The 15133-nt window shown below is 42.2% G+C and overlaps 1 protein-coding gene across 10 annotated transcripts in view; it reads right to left on the reverse strand.

Annotated features, from left to right (window-relative positions):
- Window positions 1-13162, reverse strand: part of MDM4 (MDM4 regulator of p53) — a 38480-nt gene extending 25318 nt beyond the window's left edge. For 9 of the 10 annotated variants that reach the window (XR_013812970.1, XR_013812971.1, XR_013812972.1 and 6 more), the window contains exons 1-2: window positions 13058-13162; window positions 838-948 (exon numbers count right to left, since the gene is read on the reverse strand). Coding sequence is in view for 5 of the 10 variants with exons in the window: in XM_079761628.1 (XP_079617754.1) it covers window positions 838-915 (78 nt within the window). In the remaining 5 variants the exon portion in view is untranslated. The remainder of the gene's footprint in view (window positions 1-837; window positions 949-13057) is intronic. The other variant, XM_079761629.1, reaches the window with a different exon arrangement.
- Window positions 13163-15133: the final 1971 nt, after the last annotated feature.

The following is a 15133-nucleotide window of genomic DNA, read 5'->3' on the forward strand; positions in this document are numbered from 1 at the left end:
CAACGATTGAAATTTCTTTTGAGCCGAAAACCGACTTCTGCGCATGGGCCACGAAGTTTCAATTGTACTGTACGTTCGCGCCCGCACGTGGTATTTTGTGGAAGAGCCACACTCAAGGGGCCAAAGAGCCGCATGTGGCTCTCGAGCCGCAGTTTGCTGACCACTGTGTTAGGGGAAAGGGACTTTGGGGAAAGGCATGGGTCATAAGTCTCTATACTGCCCAACCAGTGTGGCTCAGTGGTTGAGCATCGACCATGGTTCAATTCCAGTCAGGGCACATGCCTAGGTTGCAGGCTCAATCCCCAGTAGGGAATGTGCAGGAGGCAGCCAATCAAGGTTTCTCTCTCATCATTGATGTTTCTATCTCTCCCTCTCCTTTCCTCTCTGAAATCAATAAAAATACATTTTTTAAAAAGCCACTATAAATACTTTAAAGATAAGTACATTATAAAGTTTGAATCTTTTCTAAGATTACATTTGCTATATTTACAATTTAAAATTTTATTTAAAGAAAACAAACAAATTAGAATGAAGTAAGAGACAAAAACTAACTTATATAACTTGGTCCCAAATTCCCCACTAGCCACCTGTACCCTAATACACTCTAGTTTTCAAAATGTACCACTGAGCAATCAGTAACTTCCATACATTTATGGAATCAATGATCCGTTCAAATTTATGAGCATTAATACTGTTGACTAGTTTCCCTAAGATGACATTTTAAAATACTTCTGCTCTCCATAAAATTCTACAGTCAGTTAAGCCAGCTACATCCCCAATTCAATTTATTCACTTTTTTTAACTTAAAGAGAAATAGGAATGCCTAAAACATTTTACCTGCTTGATCTGTCTTGGAGAGCTCCTGCAAGCACTGTCAGATGTTGAACACTGGGCAGAGGTAGAAAGTGATGCCATTTTGGCAGTGAAGAAATTAGTCTGTTGATAAATCTAAAAGGATAAAAAATTACAAAATCTCTTCTAAAGTAGAAAATTCTCTCTAGGATTTACAAAAAAAAACAGTCAGCAGAAATAAGACACGTCAGAACGCCCTACACCAGTGATGGAAAACCTATGACACGCGTAGCCATTTCTGATGACACGCTGCCGCTGAGGCGGCCGCATGCCGAGGATGAAACATTTGCGAAATAATGTTTTTTCCTCAAAGTGACACACTACCCGAGTTATGCTCAGTTTTTTGGCGAAGTTGGACACACCAAGCTCAAAAGGTTGCCCATCACTGCCCTACACAAATGTAATATACCCCTGCTGAGATGCTTGATACCCTTCTGATCACTTCCTAGTTCAAATACTGCAAAAAACTGAAGAGCTTAATCAAGAGTAAGAACCATCTATGCAATCTACCAACTTTGCTTCTGGAGCATGAAACTTTTTAAAGTTTCAAAGGTGGGACTGAGGGGACCAAAGTTTTGCCACCCCAAAATATGTCTTTTGGGATATTGAGTTAAGCTGGTTATTAGGAAACAAAAGACTCAGAAAGAACTTTGACATCTCCCCTTTCACTTGTCTAAAGAATTCAGATAGAAAAACATGCTTAAAAGAAGGGGTATTAGCTGAAACCGGTTTGGCTCAGTGGATAGAGCGTCAGCCTGCGGACTGAAAGGTCCGGGGTTCGATTCCGGTCAAGGGCATGTACCTTGGTTGCGGGCACAACCCCAGTAGGGGGTCAGCTGATCGATATTTCTCTCTCATCGATGTTTCTGACTCTCTATCCCTCTCCCTTCCTCTCTGTAAAAAATCAATGAAATATGTCTAAAAAAAAAGGGACATTAATATCATAATATAAACGAAATGTGTCAGGGGAAAATCTAGCAAAGCCGGTTTCCTTTAGTCCCATTGTTTGTGGGTGGACCAGTAAGAATTTGTTTATCACATGTTTGCTCTTTCTCTTGAGATAAGTGGGGAGAAAATAAGGTCAAGTATGGGCAGTTCTTTGACAGGAGCACATTCTGTAAGAAAGAAAGATTTACTACTTTTGATTGGTTAAAGCAACAGTCCAAAAAGTTCATGCATATGCAGGATTCCGATGCCTGGGGGTTGATTCAAAGCTCCAATATATATTCCGGAATGTAAGCACTCTTTTGTTAATTGGCCCACAGCTATTAACTGTTAATTATTCCTGTTTCTTCTCACTCTCAAACAGCTATATTTAGACCATCTGAAATTTTCTCTGGTCAAAGGCAACTAAATTCTTACAAATTGGGTTAAACCAAGGTGGACATATATCATCAAGGTAAGATACAGCATGAATTGAAATAGAGAGTAAGATTTTAATTCCATATTCTCACCTCTACCTTTTCTCCTTAAAGAAAAACTGTAGGAAAGGAAATGGACAATTTTAAATAAACTTGCTTGAGTTTACTTCAAGCCTTTTTCTAGTAAAAAGGTGACACTCAGTGAGATCTATGAACAAGCCACATCAGGAAAAGGGTGAAAAGAGCCTAGAAAAGCCAATAGTCTACCTAAAACTAACAAGATTCCTCACTCTTCAGAGAAGACTCAACTATTACAGGCATCAATTCCTCCCTCCTATCAGCTTCCCTTGCTACAAAAAAGGGCAGTCTAATATCTTTTAATTGGCATTTCAAACCTAATAAATAAAATAGGGGCTACAAAATACCTCCCACTTTCTAAGTTCTCCTAGCTGAGCTAATAATCAGGTTAACAAAGAGATTAACAGAGAATCAAATTTTTAATATATATGCACAAGGAATTCACATAAGCATGAAAATTCCAAAGACAGTGAGGAAAATTGGGTATATATGACTTTTTTTTTTTAAAATATATTTTAGAGGCCACGTGCCCCGGGGCCTGGGTGATGCTGGGTCCCAGGTCCGGGTGAGGCCACGCGCCCCTGAGTCCGGGTGACGCCGTGCCCCTGCGTCCAGGCGAGACCAAACCAGAGGGAGTCGGACCTGCATTACCACCATTTGTCCACCATCCAGAGCTGAAAAGTCAGTGCCGACATGTACACATAAGGAACTGGTGGACATTGAAATTGGGTCTCAAAAGAACTGTTGGTCCAGAAAGAAACTTACTACAGACTGATTCATTTGCCTGTCAGCATAACTATTATTGCTCGTCTCACATTCGGTTCTTATAAGTATATTTCTAGTAATACATGATCTCACTCATCTAGGGGAAATGATGAACAACATAGACTGATGAACAAGAACAGACCCAGAAACAAGGAGGCATCGATCGGACTGTCGGGCCTCCGAGGGAGGGTAGGAGAGGGTGGGGGTAGGGGGGAGAGATCAACCAAAGGACTTGTGTGCATGCATACGAGCCTAACCAATGGTTAAGGACAACAGGGGGGTGGGGGCATCCGTGGGGAGGGGTGGGGGATAGGAATGGGGGGATGAGGACAAATATGTGACACCTTAATCAATAAAGAAATTTTAAAAAAAAGAAAAAATAATAATAATAAAAAAATAAAATATATTTTATTGATTTTTTACAAGAGGAAGTAAGAGGGATAGAGAATCAGGAACATCAATGAGAGAGAAGCATTGATCAGCTGCCTCCTGCACACCCCCTACTGGGGATGTGCCCGCAACCAAGGTACATGCCCTTGACCGGAATCGAACCTGGGACCCCGCAGTCCGCAGGCCGACACTCTATCCACTGAGCCAAACCGGTCAGGGCTATATATGACATTTTAGACAAAGGAGAAGAGGAGGGAATGGGATCTTAGATTTCAAACATGAGAATGGGCCATTTACAGGAACTGAGGAAGAGTGGAACATACATGCCAGATAAATTTTTGCTAAGAAACAATGAGATGCTGTGAGGGGCGGCTAGTTAATGAGCCCCAGCTTGACACCCTCCTATCCACCACACTCAATTCAGACTGGGCTAAGGTGGAGAGTTCCACCTGAAACTCTCAGGCAAGAAAGGGGAAGAGGGTCCAAGTTTCTTTCTGAGTCTTGTTTCTTAATAACCAGTTTAAAATCAATAGCCTAAGAGGCAAAATTTTGGTCCCCTTCAAAACCAATCCTTGATCTCCCCAAACCTGCTAGCTCTATAGTCTTGCTCATTTCAGTAAATGGCAACTCCATCCTTCAGTAGCTCAGGTTAATGACTTTAAAATCATTCTTAGCTTCCTTTTTCTCTCACTCCACACCCAGTCCATAAATAAATTCTGAAGCTGTCTTCAAAATGTATTCAAAATCTAAGCACTTCTCCCTATACTAATCCAACCACCCATCTCCAAACTGCATCAGCCTTTTTAAAGTTTTCTTGCTTTTGATGCCGGAGGGGTAAGTTCCTAGGGGAGACTTGAGCCCAAGCCAAGAGGGTTCTTGGCTTCATGAAGGAAAGATTTCAAGGCTCAAGCCAGACAAGAGGTTAAAACCAAAGCAAGTTTATTGAGCAGAGAGGATAAGCAAGAAAAGCTACTTCACAGAGTAATGGTATCTCCTCACAAGAGGAGGAAAAGACCCCAACTGTCTCTAGAAGTTGAGCTTGTAGCTGTTTTTAGTTTCTATGGAAAATCACTGGTACAGGGAAATAGAGAGCAGGCAAACACATTGGGGTTAACTTGAAGCTTTTTAAAAAAATATTTTTAATATTATTTGTATTGATTTTAGAGAGGAAGGGATAGGGAGAGACAGAAACAGCAATGATGAGAATCATTAATCAGATGCCTCCTGCACGCCCCCTACTGGGGATCGAGCCCGCAACCGGGCCTGCGCCCTTGACTGGAATCAAACCTGGGACCTATAGGCTGACACTCATCCACTGAGCCAAACTGGCTAGGGCTAACTTGCTTTGACTTAAATTAACTTACATAGTTCTCATGTCCCTCTTCTATTCCACCTTTGCTCCGCTAGCTCCTAGCCTCCTCCTTTTGTCTTAGCTCAAATGTCAGTTCCCATTTTTCAAACTGCAACTCCCAACCCCCAGAGTTCCCTATCTCTTCTTGCTTAAATTTTCTTCCCAGGGCATGTTACCAACCAACACACCACACATTTTAATTATCATGTAAAATACAAGCTACAAGTAGGGAGGGATTTGTATTTATTTGTTCATTAATATATTCCCAGTGCCTAAGATAACTATTATATACATGGCACAACAACATAATGGACACAAATATTAATAATAGTGTGGATGATTTCCAAAAATGGTCCCCAATGAATCACATCTCCCAACTGGCTCTGTGACATAAGCTAATCAATAGGACGCAACTGTTAAAAAGTTTTAACTTCCACCCTGGACGGTTTGGCTCGGTGGATTTGGCTCGGTAGATAGAGCGTCGGCCTGCAGACTGAAGGGTCCCAGGTTCGATTCCGGTCAAGGGCATGTACCTTGGTTGGGGGCACATCCCCAGTAGGGGGTGTGCAGGAAGCAACAGATGGATGTTTCTCTCTCATCAATGTTTCTAACTCTCTATCCCTCTCCCTTCCTCTCTGTAAAAAAATCAATAAAATATATATTTTTTAAAAAGTTTTAACTTCCGCCGAAACCGGCTTGGCTCAGTGGATGGAGCGTCAGCCTGCGGACTGAAGGGTCCCAGGTTCGATTCTGTCAAGGGCATGTATGTTGGTTGTGGGCACGTCCCCAGTGGGGAGTGTGCAAGAGGCAGCTGATCGATGTTTCTAACTCTCTATCTCTCTCCCTTCCTCTCTGTAAAAAAATCAATAAAATATATTTTTTTAAAAAAAGTTTTAACTTCCAAGGGGGAAAGTCTTTTATAAAAGAAAGGATTAGGCCATTGACAGCAAGAAAGACTAGGTCCTGGAGCATGAAGCCTGACTACCAGCAGCATGGCTGAGTGAAGAGACAGGTCTACTGTCCTGGCAAGTGGGGGACGCGGCGGGGGGGCGGGGGGGGGAGTAAATCATTCTGAAAGAATTTACATTAGCTATAGACAGAGGGGGTGGGAGAAACTGAACTGAAACAGGGCCAGCTCTGGAGAGACACAGAGTCAGCAAGAAAGAAGTGTCAGCTCCTATGGATTAGCTGAGGGCAGTGGATTGAAAAAGTTCACGTTCATATGTAAACAAAAAGCGGAGGCTCCTGGGGTTCTATGTCGTCTGGATATTCTCCTTCACATAATTTTAAAAATAGCCACCTACAAATTAAGCCTAAATTCCAACAGATATACAGGAATGTAAGCATCCTTTTGTCAGAGATAGTCCACAGCTACTAACTGTTCTCTTTCTCCTGCAGCTGTAATTTAATTCAGAACATCTCAGAATTTTTTTTTTTTCTAGTCACAGCAGAACCAAAACGTCCCAATTCCAGGCCTGGCAGCTTCATTTTTATGTTCTTCAAAGCGCCTAAAATCGGCTACCCTACTGGAGATCCCACAGAAAGGCTGTGTGAATGTCACCCCAATAAATTTAAGGGGGAAAAAGGGATATCTGGAGAGTCTTATTTGTTCATCTGAGCCCCAGCCTTTCAGGCATACATACCCTGAAAAAGCAACACACGTCTTCAGACACTTTAGCCCCAGCTGACACTTGTCTACAGCTAAATGATAGACCACAAATGAAACCACCAGAAAAACCACATCTCAGCCCACAGAATGGTAATAAACAAAATAGCTGTTGCTTTAACTCACTAAATTGCTTGGTGGTTTATTGCATAGCATTAGATAAAACAAATGGCAAAGACTTAGAGTTTACTCTGTACCAGGCACATGTGTTACCCCATTTAATATTAGATATTCCTTATGACGTAGGCAATATTATCTTTATTTTATAGATGAGGCAGGAGAAACATAAGGATGTTATGTGCCAATTAATAAACTGCTGTAGTCAAAATGTCAAACTCAGAAGCGCTCTTAAATCCCCACTATTGGCATTTTTTCCCTTTAGACCTCAAGTGCACAGAATTTACCACAATCCTTTGCTTCAAGACATACTCTGTTTATCCATACCTGGCTCACTTCTACCTGATTCTTAATAATGCAATAAGCATCCCTGGCTGTGCTTAGGGGCTCAGATGGTCAGAGTGTCGTCCCATAAACCAAAAGGTGGCAGGTTCAATTTCCCGTCAGGTCACATAACCCAGGTTGCAGGTTGGGGCATGTATGAGGTAACCAAACGATAAAAAATATATATTTTAAAAATGTTTGACCAGTCCTGGCTGGTGTGGCTCCATGGTAGAGCGTTGGCCCATGCACCGAAGGGTTGCAAGTTCAATTCCCGGTCAAGGGCACATGCCTGGGTTGCAGGTTAATTCCCTGACCCCGTTTTTCTTTTTCATTCTGTCCTCCCCACCCCACCCCCGTCATCTCTCTAAAAAATATAAAAATAATAATGCAATAAGCATCTACAAACTAGGACTCTGACAACCATATTGCCCATCCCATTTCCCCTGCCTCCCAACAACCATCCTGATTCCTAAGGTTTTATTTTCTTCCATTGCTTTTTGTGCACTTTAAGTGCATCCAAAATGGAATCCTAAAAAGTGTGTGTATAGTTTGGTTGCCTTTAACTTATTTTTTTTAAAGCATGTTGCTTGGCCGGTATGGATCAGTGGTTAAGCATCAACCTACAAACCAAGAGGTCACAGTTCAATGCCCAGTTGTGTGCTTGGACCCCAGTGGGAGAGGGGAGGGCCGGTCCAGGAGTCAGCTGATCAATGATTCTCTCTCATCACTGATGTTTCTATCTCTCTCCCTCTCCCTTCTTCTCTGAAATCAATAAAAATATATTAAAAAATAAAAATAAATAAAAGCAGATATGTTATATCTGGATTATTTTAGGGATTTTTGTTTCACTAAAATAATATTTTGCTGTATTGTCACTTCAGTTCTTTAAAAAAATTTATTGCAGTAAACTACACATATATAACATAAAAGTTACCATTTTTAGGTGTACAAATCAGTGACAAAAAGTACATTCACAATATTGTACACCATCACCATTATTCATCCATCTCCAGAACTTCATCACCCCAAAATGAACTTCTACTCATTAAGCAATTACCTCCCTAATCTCCCCTGACCTGGTAACCACTATCCTATTTTGCCTCTATGAATATGCCTATTCTAGGCAACTCATATAAGTGAACTTACACAATATTTGTCCTTTTGTGTCTGACATTTCACTTAGCATAATGTTTGCAAAGTTCATCAATGTCGTTTATTTTGACTGTTGTATAATATTCCAGTGTGTGCTGATTTGTTTCTAGGTCTTACTACAGTCATGTGCCACATAAGGATGTTTTGATACACAATGGATAATGAAGCTGAAAAACTTCTATCACTTAACCCTGACCCAGTAGCTCAGAACATCCACCCAATATTCCAGGACTGTGGGTTCAATCCCTGGTCAGGGCATATATAAGGTTCAACCAATGAATGCATTAAGTGGAACAAGAAGTCAATGTCTCTTATTTCTCTGTCTGTCTCTCTATGCCTCCCTTCCTCTATTTTGTTAATCTTAAAAAAAAAGTTTAAATTTAAAAAACAAACAAAAAAAAAATCCTATGGCCTAGTGATACCAGGGCCTTTGTAAAGTTGTAGCACGCTTCCCGCATGGCTTGCGCCATGGTCTATTTAGCGATTTCAACCTTTTTCATCTCATGGCACACATAAGCTAATTACTAAAATTCTGTGTCACACCAAAAAGTATTTTTTGCTGATCTGACAAAAAAAGTATAATTTTGATTCATTCACACCGAGTAGAGTAGCTATTGTTGTGTTAGCTGTTGTCATTTTTTTATTTGACAATCTAAGGGAAAAGAGCTCAGTGCCCCTGACTAAATAGTCAGGTTTTAAATAGTGCATGTTTTAAAAATTCTTGCAGCACACCAGTTGAAAACCTCTAGTCTACTTGATCAATTCTGTAATGTATGCTTGCAAAAAACTCTATGTTCATTAGGTTAAGCTTGTTGGTTTTTTACAATCTCCCATATCTGCTAATTTGCCAGCTTGACCTATAAATAATTAAGAGATGTAATCTATTTTAAGGATTTCATCTATTTTAAGGACTTTTAATCAGATATATATGCTTTAAATTACTTTATCTTCTTGGTAAACTGTCACTGTATAGTGATTATCATTACTCAGTAATTTTTTCCATCTCAAATAAGATATTTCCTGTATTAAAATATATTTTATCTTATATTAGTATAGTCATGCCAACTTTCTTATAGTTAATATTTCCAGGTATGTATTTTATCAAATTACTTTCAATTTTTTGCATGCCTTTAAATTTTTTGTGTGTCCCTCGTAAAAAGCATATATCTAAAACTTTGGGTTTTTAAATCCAATTTGTCAAATCATCTCTCTAACCATTTATTGTAATTGATATAAATGGATGCATTTAGCATCCAGTTTGTCCTCCTCTTCTGATGCTTACTTGGCTCTAACACCAGCAGAAAGTGTGCCATTAAAAAAGATACTGATTTAAGAGTCATGGAAGTTCAGAGCAGGACAAATTATTGTTGACTCTTAGGCAGAGGAGGGATGAGAGGGAATGGAGATAGTAGTGGAAGGATTTTCAAATGGGAGAATACTGGAAAAAGTGGGAGGGAAAACACCATGAGCAAAGGCTTTGATCAAGGATGTATGTGAGAAAATGAAGTCAGTTGATGGACTGTGAATCCAAAGCTAGATCTTGTTCCTTTTCCACTTGGAACCTCTTTTGAGTGCAGCCTGATTACTGTTAAGCCTTAAAAGAGAAAACTGGGGCTTAAAGAAGTCAAAAAACTTGCTCAAGTCAAAAGTTTATCCTTTTTCACTATACCAAGCTGCCAGTTATAGTTGATCCTTGAACACTGGTTTGAACTGCACGGATCCTCTTATACACGAAGTTTTTTCCAATAAATAACTGTTAAGTGTATTTCCTCTTCCTTATGATTTTCCTAATAACATTTTCTTTTCTCTAGCTTTATTGTAAGAATACAGTATAGAATACATGTAACATACAAATTATGTTAATCGACTGTTTATGTTATCAGTAAGGCATCCAGTCAACATTACCTATTAGTAGCTAAGTTTTGGGGGAGTCAAAAGTTGTATCAGATTTTTCAACTGGGGGAGGGCGGGCCTTAGCACTCCGTCCTTTCTCCTCCTTCTATGTTCCATTTTCTGTTCTCAAAAATTCCCACTCATTCTTCTATCTAGGTCAAAAGTCACTTCCTTGGTCAAGGCTTTTCTGACTCCCCAAGGGAGGCTGGTGACACCAGAGCAAATCTATTAACACTTACCACATTATATTTATGTTTTTATGTCTATCCCCTCCTACATTGAAATCATAGAGCAAGAACAGTTCTATTCATCATGATGATGAAAAAGGAGTGGTTTTTACCCTACACTTAGTTCAAAAGACTCTACATCTCACCTTCAAATCTCTATCTTTGTTAACCAACGTTACCCCAATAAATTCAATAAAATTTTTTTTTAAATCTCTACCTTTGAAGACAACTGTGATTTTAAGACTAATAAAAATAAAAACAGCCCTAACCGGTTTGGCTCAGTAGATAGAGCATCAAGCCTTCGGAATGAAGGGTCCCAGGTTCGATTCCGGTCAAGGGCATGTACCTTGGTTGCAGGCACATCCCCAGTAGGGCGTGTTGCAGGAGGCAGCTGATTGATGTTTCTCTCTCATGGATGTTTCTAACTCTCTATCCCTCTCCCTTCGTCTCTGTAAATATATATATATATATATATATATATATATATATATATATATATATTTAAAAAAATGAACTTCTTGCCCTGGTCAGTGTGCTCAATGGTTAGCGCATTGACCCCTGCACTGAAGGGTTGCAGGTTCGATTCTCAGTCAAGGGCACTTACCTCGGTTGCAGGCTCAATCCCCAACCTGGGCCTGTGTCAGGGCATATGCAGGAAGCAACCAATCCATGTGTCTCTCCCATCGGTGTTTCTCTCCCCCCCCCCCCCGCCTCCTCCCCTCTCTCTAAATATTCTCCTGTGAGGATTAAAAAAAAAAGTAATCCTTGCTCCATCCATCTTCCTATAAAAATCTTCCATTTTGTACAACCCCTTCTAATTTTGTACAACCCCTTCTAATTGCTAGATGGGATGTTGCCCATATTTAAAGCCAATTGGCTCTTCAAATTTACTTGGTTGAATTTTGTTTTTTAACAAGTTAATAAAAACTTTTTCTTATAAGGAAAAAAAACACGACTATTCTGACTTTTTAGTTCTTACTAGGTCTGTTACACATGTACAAAGATAGTATACAAGAGTTTACCAAACCAACATGCCAGGAAATAACCTAAAAATCCATCAACGGCAAACTGTTTAAAGAAACTTGTACAGCCCTGTAACACAGTACTACGAAATCTTTAAAAGAAAGTATTTCATGTATATTTTTTTCCATGTATATTTTATGTAAAGCTGTCCCTGATATTGTTTGAAAAAAACTTAAGGTGCAGAACAATACAAACAAAATGATCGCACAATTGTTTAAATATGTGAATATGTGAAGAAGAGTCAGGAAGGCTGTAACATCAGGCAGTTAACAGCAGCCAGCCTGAGGAGGAAACCGGTTAGGGATGAGAGATTAACTTCACACACTTCTGTTTTCTGCGTATTTTTTTTTTTAAGCTGGCACACACTCTTTGTCACTTAAGGACTATAAAAAGCTGTGATCCTGCCCTAACCGGTGTGGCTCAGTGGATAGAGCGTCGGCCTGCGGACTCAAGGGTCCCGGGTTTGATTCCGGTCAAGGGCATGTACCTTGGTTGCGGGCACATCCCCAGGTGGGGGGTGTGCAGGAGGCAGCGGATGGATGTTTCTCTCTCATCGATGTTTCTAACTCTCTGTCCCTCTCCCTTCCTCTCTGTAAAAAATTAATAAAATATATATTTAAAAAAAAAAAAAAAGCTGTGATCCTGCCCAGTGCAGTCGCGGGAGAAAGGATGAGTGTGAGAGCAAGCAAAAGGCCTCTTTCTTCCTTGCTGTGGGCCTTCCACACTTTAAGAGAAAGCACCTGGTAATCAATCCCAAGAGGGTTAGTTCCTCTGATTCAAACAGCCTCTCAATTCAAACTGCAAGACAAGATAACCCACTTTCAAGGTTACATTCTTGCATACCCCGCCTCCCTGCCTTTTTTTTTTTTACAACTCAGGGGTAATTTGCACCCAGAAGTCTCTAGTTGGTAGACAGTTCCCTTCCCCCTCCCCTTCCAACAAGCCTCTTTTGAACTCTTCGTAACTCGTGCTCTAAGCGTGTTTTACAGGCTTTGGAAAAAGACTGATAAGGCACCTCCCTAGGACATCTGCCTCCAGGGTCTCCTGAAGAACTAACAAACTACCACCCCCTCAGGTCTGCTCAATGTCAGCCCCCAAATCCTCCTCCCTTCCTTATCACTGTGGCCCTTTCCCTTCCTTCCCTTCCAGGAAAGTAAACTAAGCTTCCTCTCGGCATTGATCTCTTCTCTCAGTGGTGAATATCGTTCACAGCCTTTCCCCCCTCCCCCCCCCCCCAAAAAAAAAACCCAACAGAATGAGCAGCAGCATTTTCTCACGGCGTCGCTTTAAAACAGTGGTTTTCAACGTTTAGGATGTCCAGGAATCAACGGGGGGTGGAGGGGAGGGGGCTGTGCTGATTAAAACACATATTCCTGAGCCTCATCTCCTGATAGAGTTTGGGAGGTCTGGATGTGGCCCCAAAGTGAGCCTTCTTCAAACAAGCACCCCAGGCCTCTGAGACACTGGACCCGCAGCCCCGAAAATCGCTACCCTAAACTCTTGACGCACCTCCAGTCCTTCTCCCGCCGCCCTCTCCCCCACCTCCGTGCTCCGGGTGCCTCAGTTTCCCTCCAATCCCGCGTCCAGCTCAACATCGTACCCCGACTACTGGTGAGGTGGTCACTGCCCCTCGGCTTCCACCCCCCGCGGTCCTCCGCTCACAGCCCTTTCCCCACAGCCCGCTCCGCCCGGCGCCACCGTCCCAGGCCGCCCCCGCCGCCAGCTCATCCCGCCCGGCTCCCCGCTCGGGACCCGCGGAACCCGCCCGCCGCGCAGCTGCCGCTCCCCACTCTCCCCCTCCCCCGCCCCCCGCCCCCGGCCTCCCGGCGCCGCGCCGCAGAAAACCCCAGAACCACACCTGAGGGGCCACTCGCGAGTCGCTCCCGCGCGAAGCCCAGAGGACGTCAGTCAAAGGTCCTCAGGCCTCAGCCGCAATTTGAAACCCGGGTGGCGACCAATGAGAGCGCAATTTCCGGTTTCCCAGCCGCCTCACGCAGGAGCTTCCGGGGAGACCATAGATGGTCCACTGGAGGACTAGAGTGCCAGAGAGGCCGGAGTTCGCCCCACCATAGAGTAGACCCTCTTCCGGGAGACAGAGTGGCGAGGCCTAGGCCGCGGAGACAGTGAGGTCTCCGGAGCGAACATGTCGGGGAAATGGCGAGGTCTTGGGATACGGGCAGACGCGTCCTAGGAGATCCGAAACCTGGGAAGGGAGAAACCGAAGGGCAGCCTCAGAGGCAGCCTTCAGCTTATCAGAAAAAGGCCTCTCCCTCCGTTCTCCAGGGTGAGGAATTAGAAGACACGGTCTTAAAACGGGGAAGGGTCGGCTTTGATTTGAGTTGGGTATTGTGTAGAAGATGGACATGGTGATGAATCACGCTGTCCCATAGAATAACCACCAGCTACATGTGGCCTGAAATGTGGTGGCCCAAACTGAGACCTGCAGTAAGTGTCAAATACACATCACATTGAAAGTCTTTGTAGAAAAAAAAAAAATAATGCGAAATATCTCATTAATGATGTTTTATGTTGATTACACACCAAAATGATACTTTGGATATGTTGGGTTGAATAAAATATATTTAATTTCACCTGTTTCTTTTTACTTTTTTTAATGTGGCTACTAGGAAATTTTAAATGACACCTGTAGTTTGCGTCATATTTCTATTAAATGCCACTGGTGTGGAATGTAGGCTGGGACCAGATTGGAGAGGATTTTGAATGCTGCTATAAAAAGTTCCACTTGTTATTCCATAAATAATAGGGAAGAATCAAAGGGTTTTGAGCGGGGAGGGAAGGAGGAGAAAGGCAGTGTAATGTTATTAATTCGATGCCTCAGCATCCCATCTACACACAGCCCATTTTAGAACCCATTCTACCATTAGCTCTGGGTAGACGATTAGTTCTGGTGAGGTGATTCTTATAGAGAATACTTAATATGGTAGTCCTTGTTACTGTTTTTCATCTACACGAATGGAATAAATCTAGGGGTAACGTTATTCCTTTTGCCCAGAATTAACTCGATATCGCCAGCTTTCTAAATTCTCTATATCTCCCTCCATTCCAGTCAAATAAGTTAAGCCTTTTATACAGAATGGTGGCTGTAGTTAATTTGTATCGCAGATGGAATTAAGGAACAGCTAACAAAAACCCTTTCTTGACCCACTCTACGCCCCACGGTGGGCAATTCTCAACGTCAGCCCTTTGGCAGAGGGCAGTGCCCAGGTTATGATGGCTGTGGACGAGAACAGCCTTCCGACGCCAAGATCAATAATATCTCCCCGTTAGGCATGTTCGGCTTTCCAGTCTCTCAGGCTTAATAAGGCTTCGGACCCCAAAGTTTTCTTCGCGTAAAATTACTTACAGTACAATCTCACTATGAGTGTCCTTTCTCCCACTTTATATTACACAGTTCGACCCAATAGCTTTCTTCCGCTTTATATTACACAGTTCGACCCAATAGCTTGTATTCTCTTAGGCTCATTGTTTTTTTCTGTTTATCGGGGAGGCTTTAGAACTGATATCCACCCTACGATCAATCGTGTTATAGACCAGACATCACTGCGACGCTTCAAAAGTAGCATACCTCGCCGTTCTCTTAATCCTGGACCTATTAGATTACAAATCAAAGAAGCCTGCCTTACCGGGTCATGGTTACTGTGTACATAAACAGCTCGCAATTCTGAATTACCTGGTAATGCTGGAGGAAGGTGCATGATTTATTTAGGTCTTATGTTTTTCTCTGGCGCACGAATCCCGAGCTTTCGCGTGTTTCAAGTGTCACAAAATGCAGGCGGGAGGACTTGATTGCACAAGAGTCCTTACTTTTTGTAAGGGTTTGCAACAGCCGTAGTTCCACGTGAGAGCCCGGATAGCTCAGTCGGTAGAGCATCAGACTTTTAATCTGAGGGTCCAGGGTTCAAGTCCCTGTTCG

The sequence above is a fragment of the Cnephaeus nilssonii genome (assembly GCF_951640355.1).
Source record: "Cnephaeus nilssonii genome assembly, chromosome: 21".
NCBI lineage: Eukaryota > Metazoa > Chordata > Mammalia > Chiroptera > Vespertilionidae > Cnephaeus > Cnephaeus nilssonii.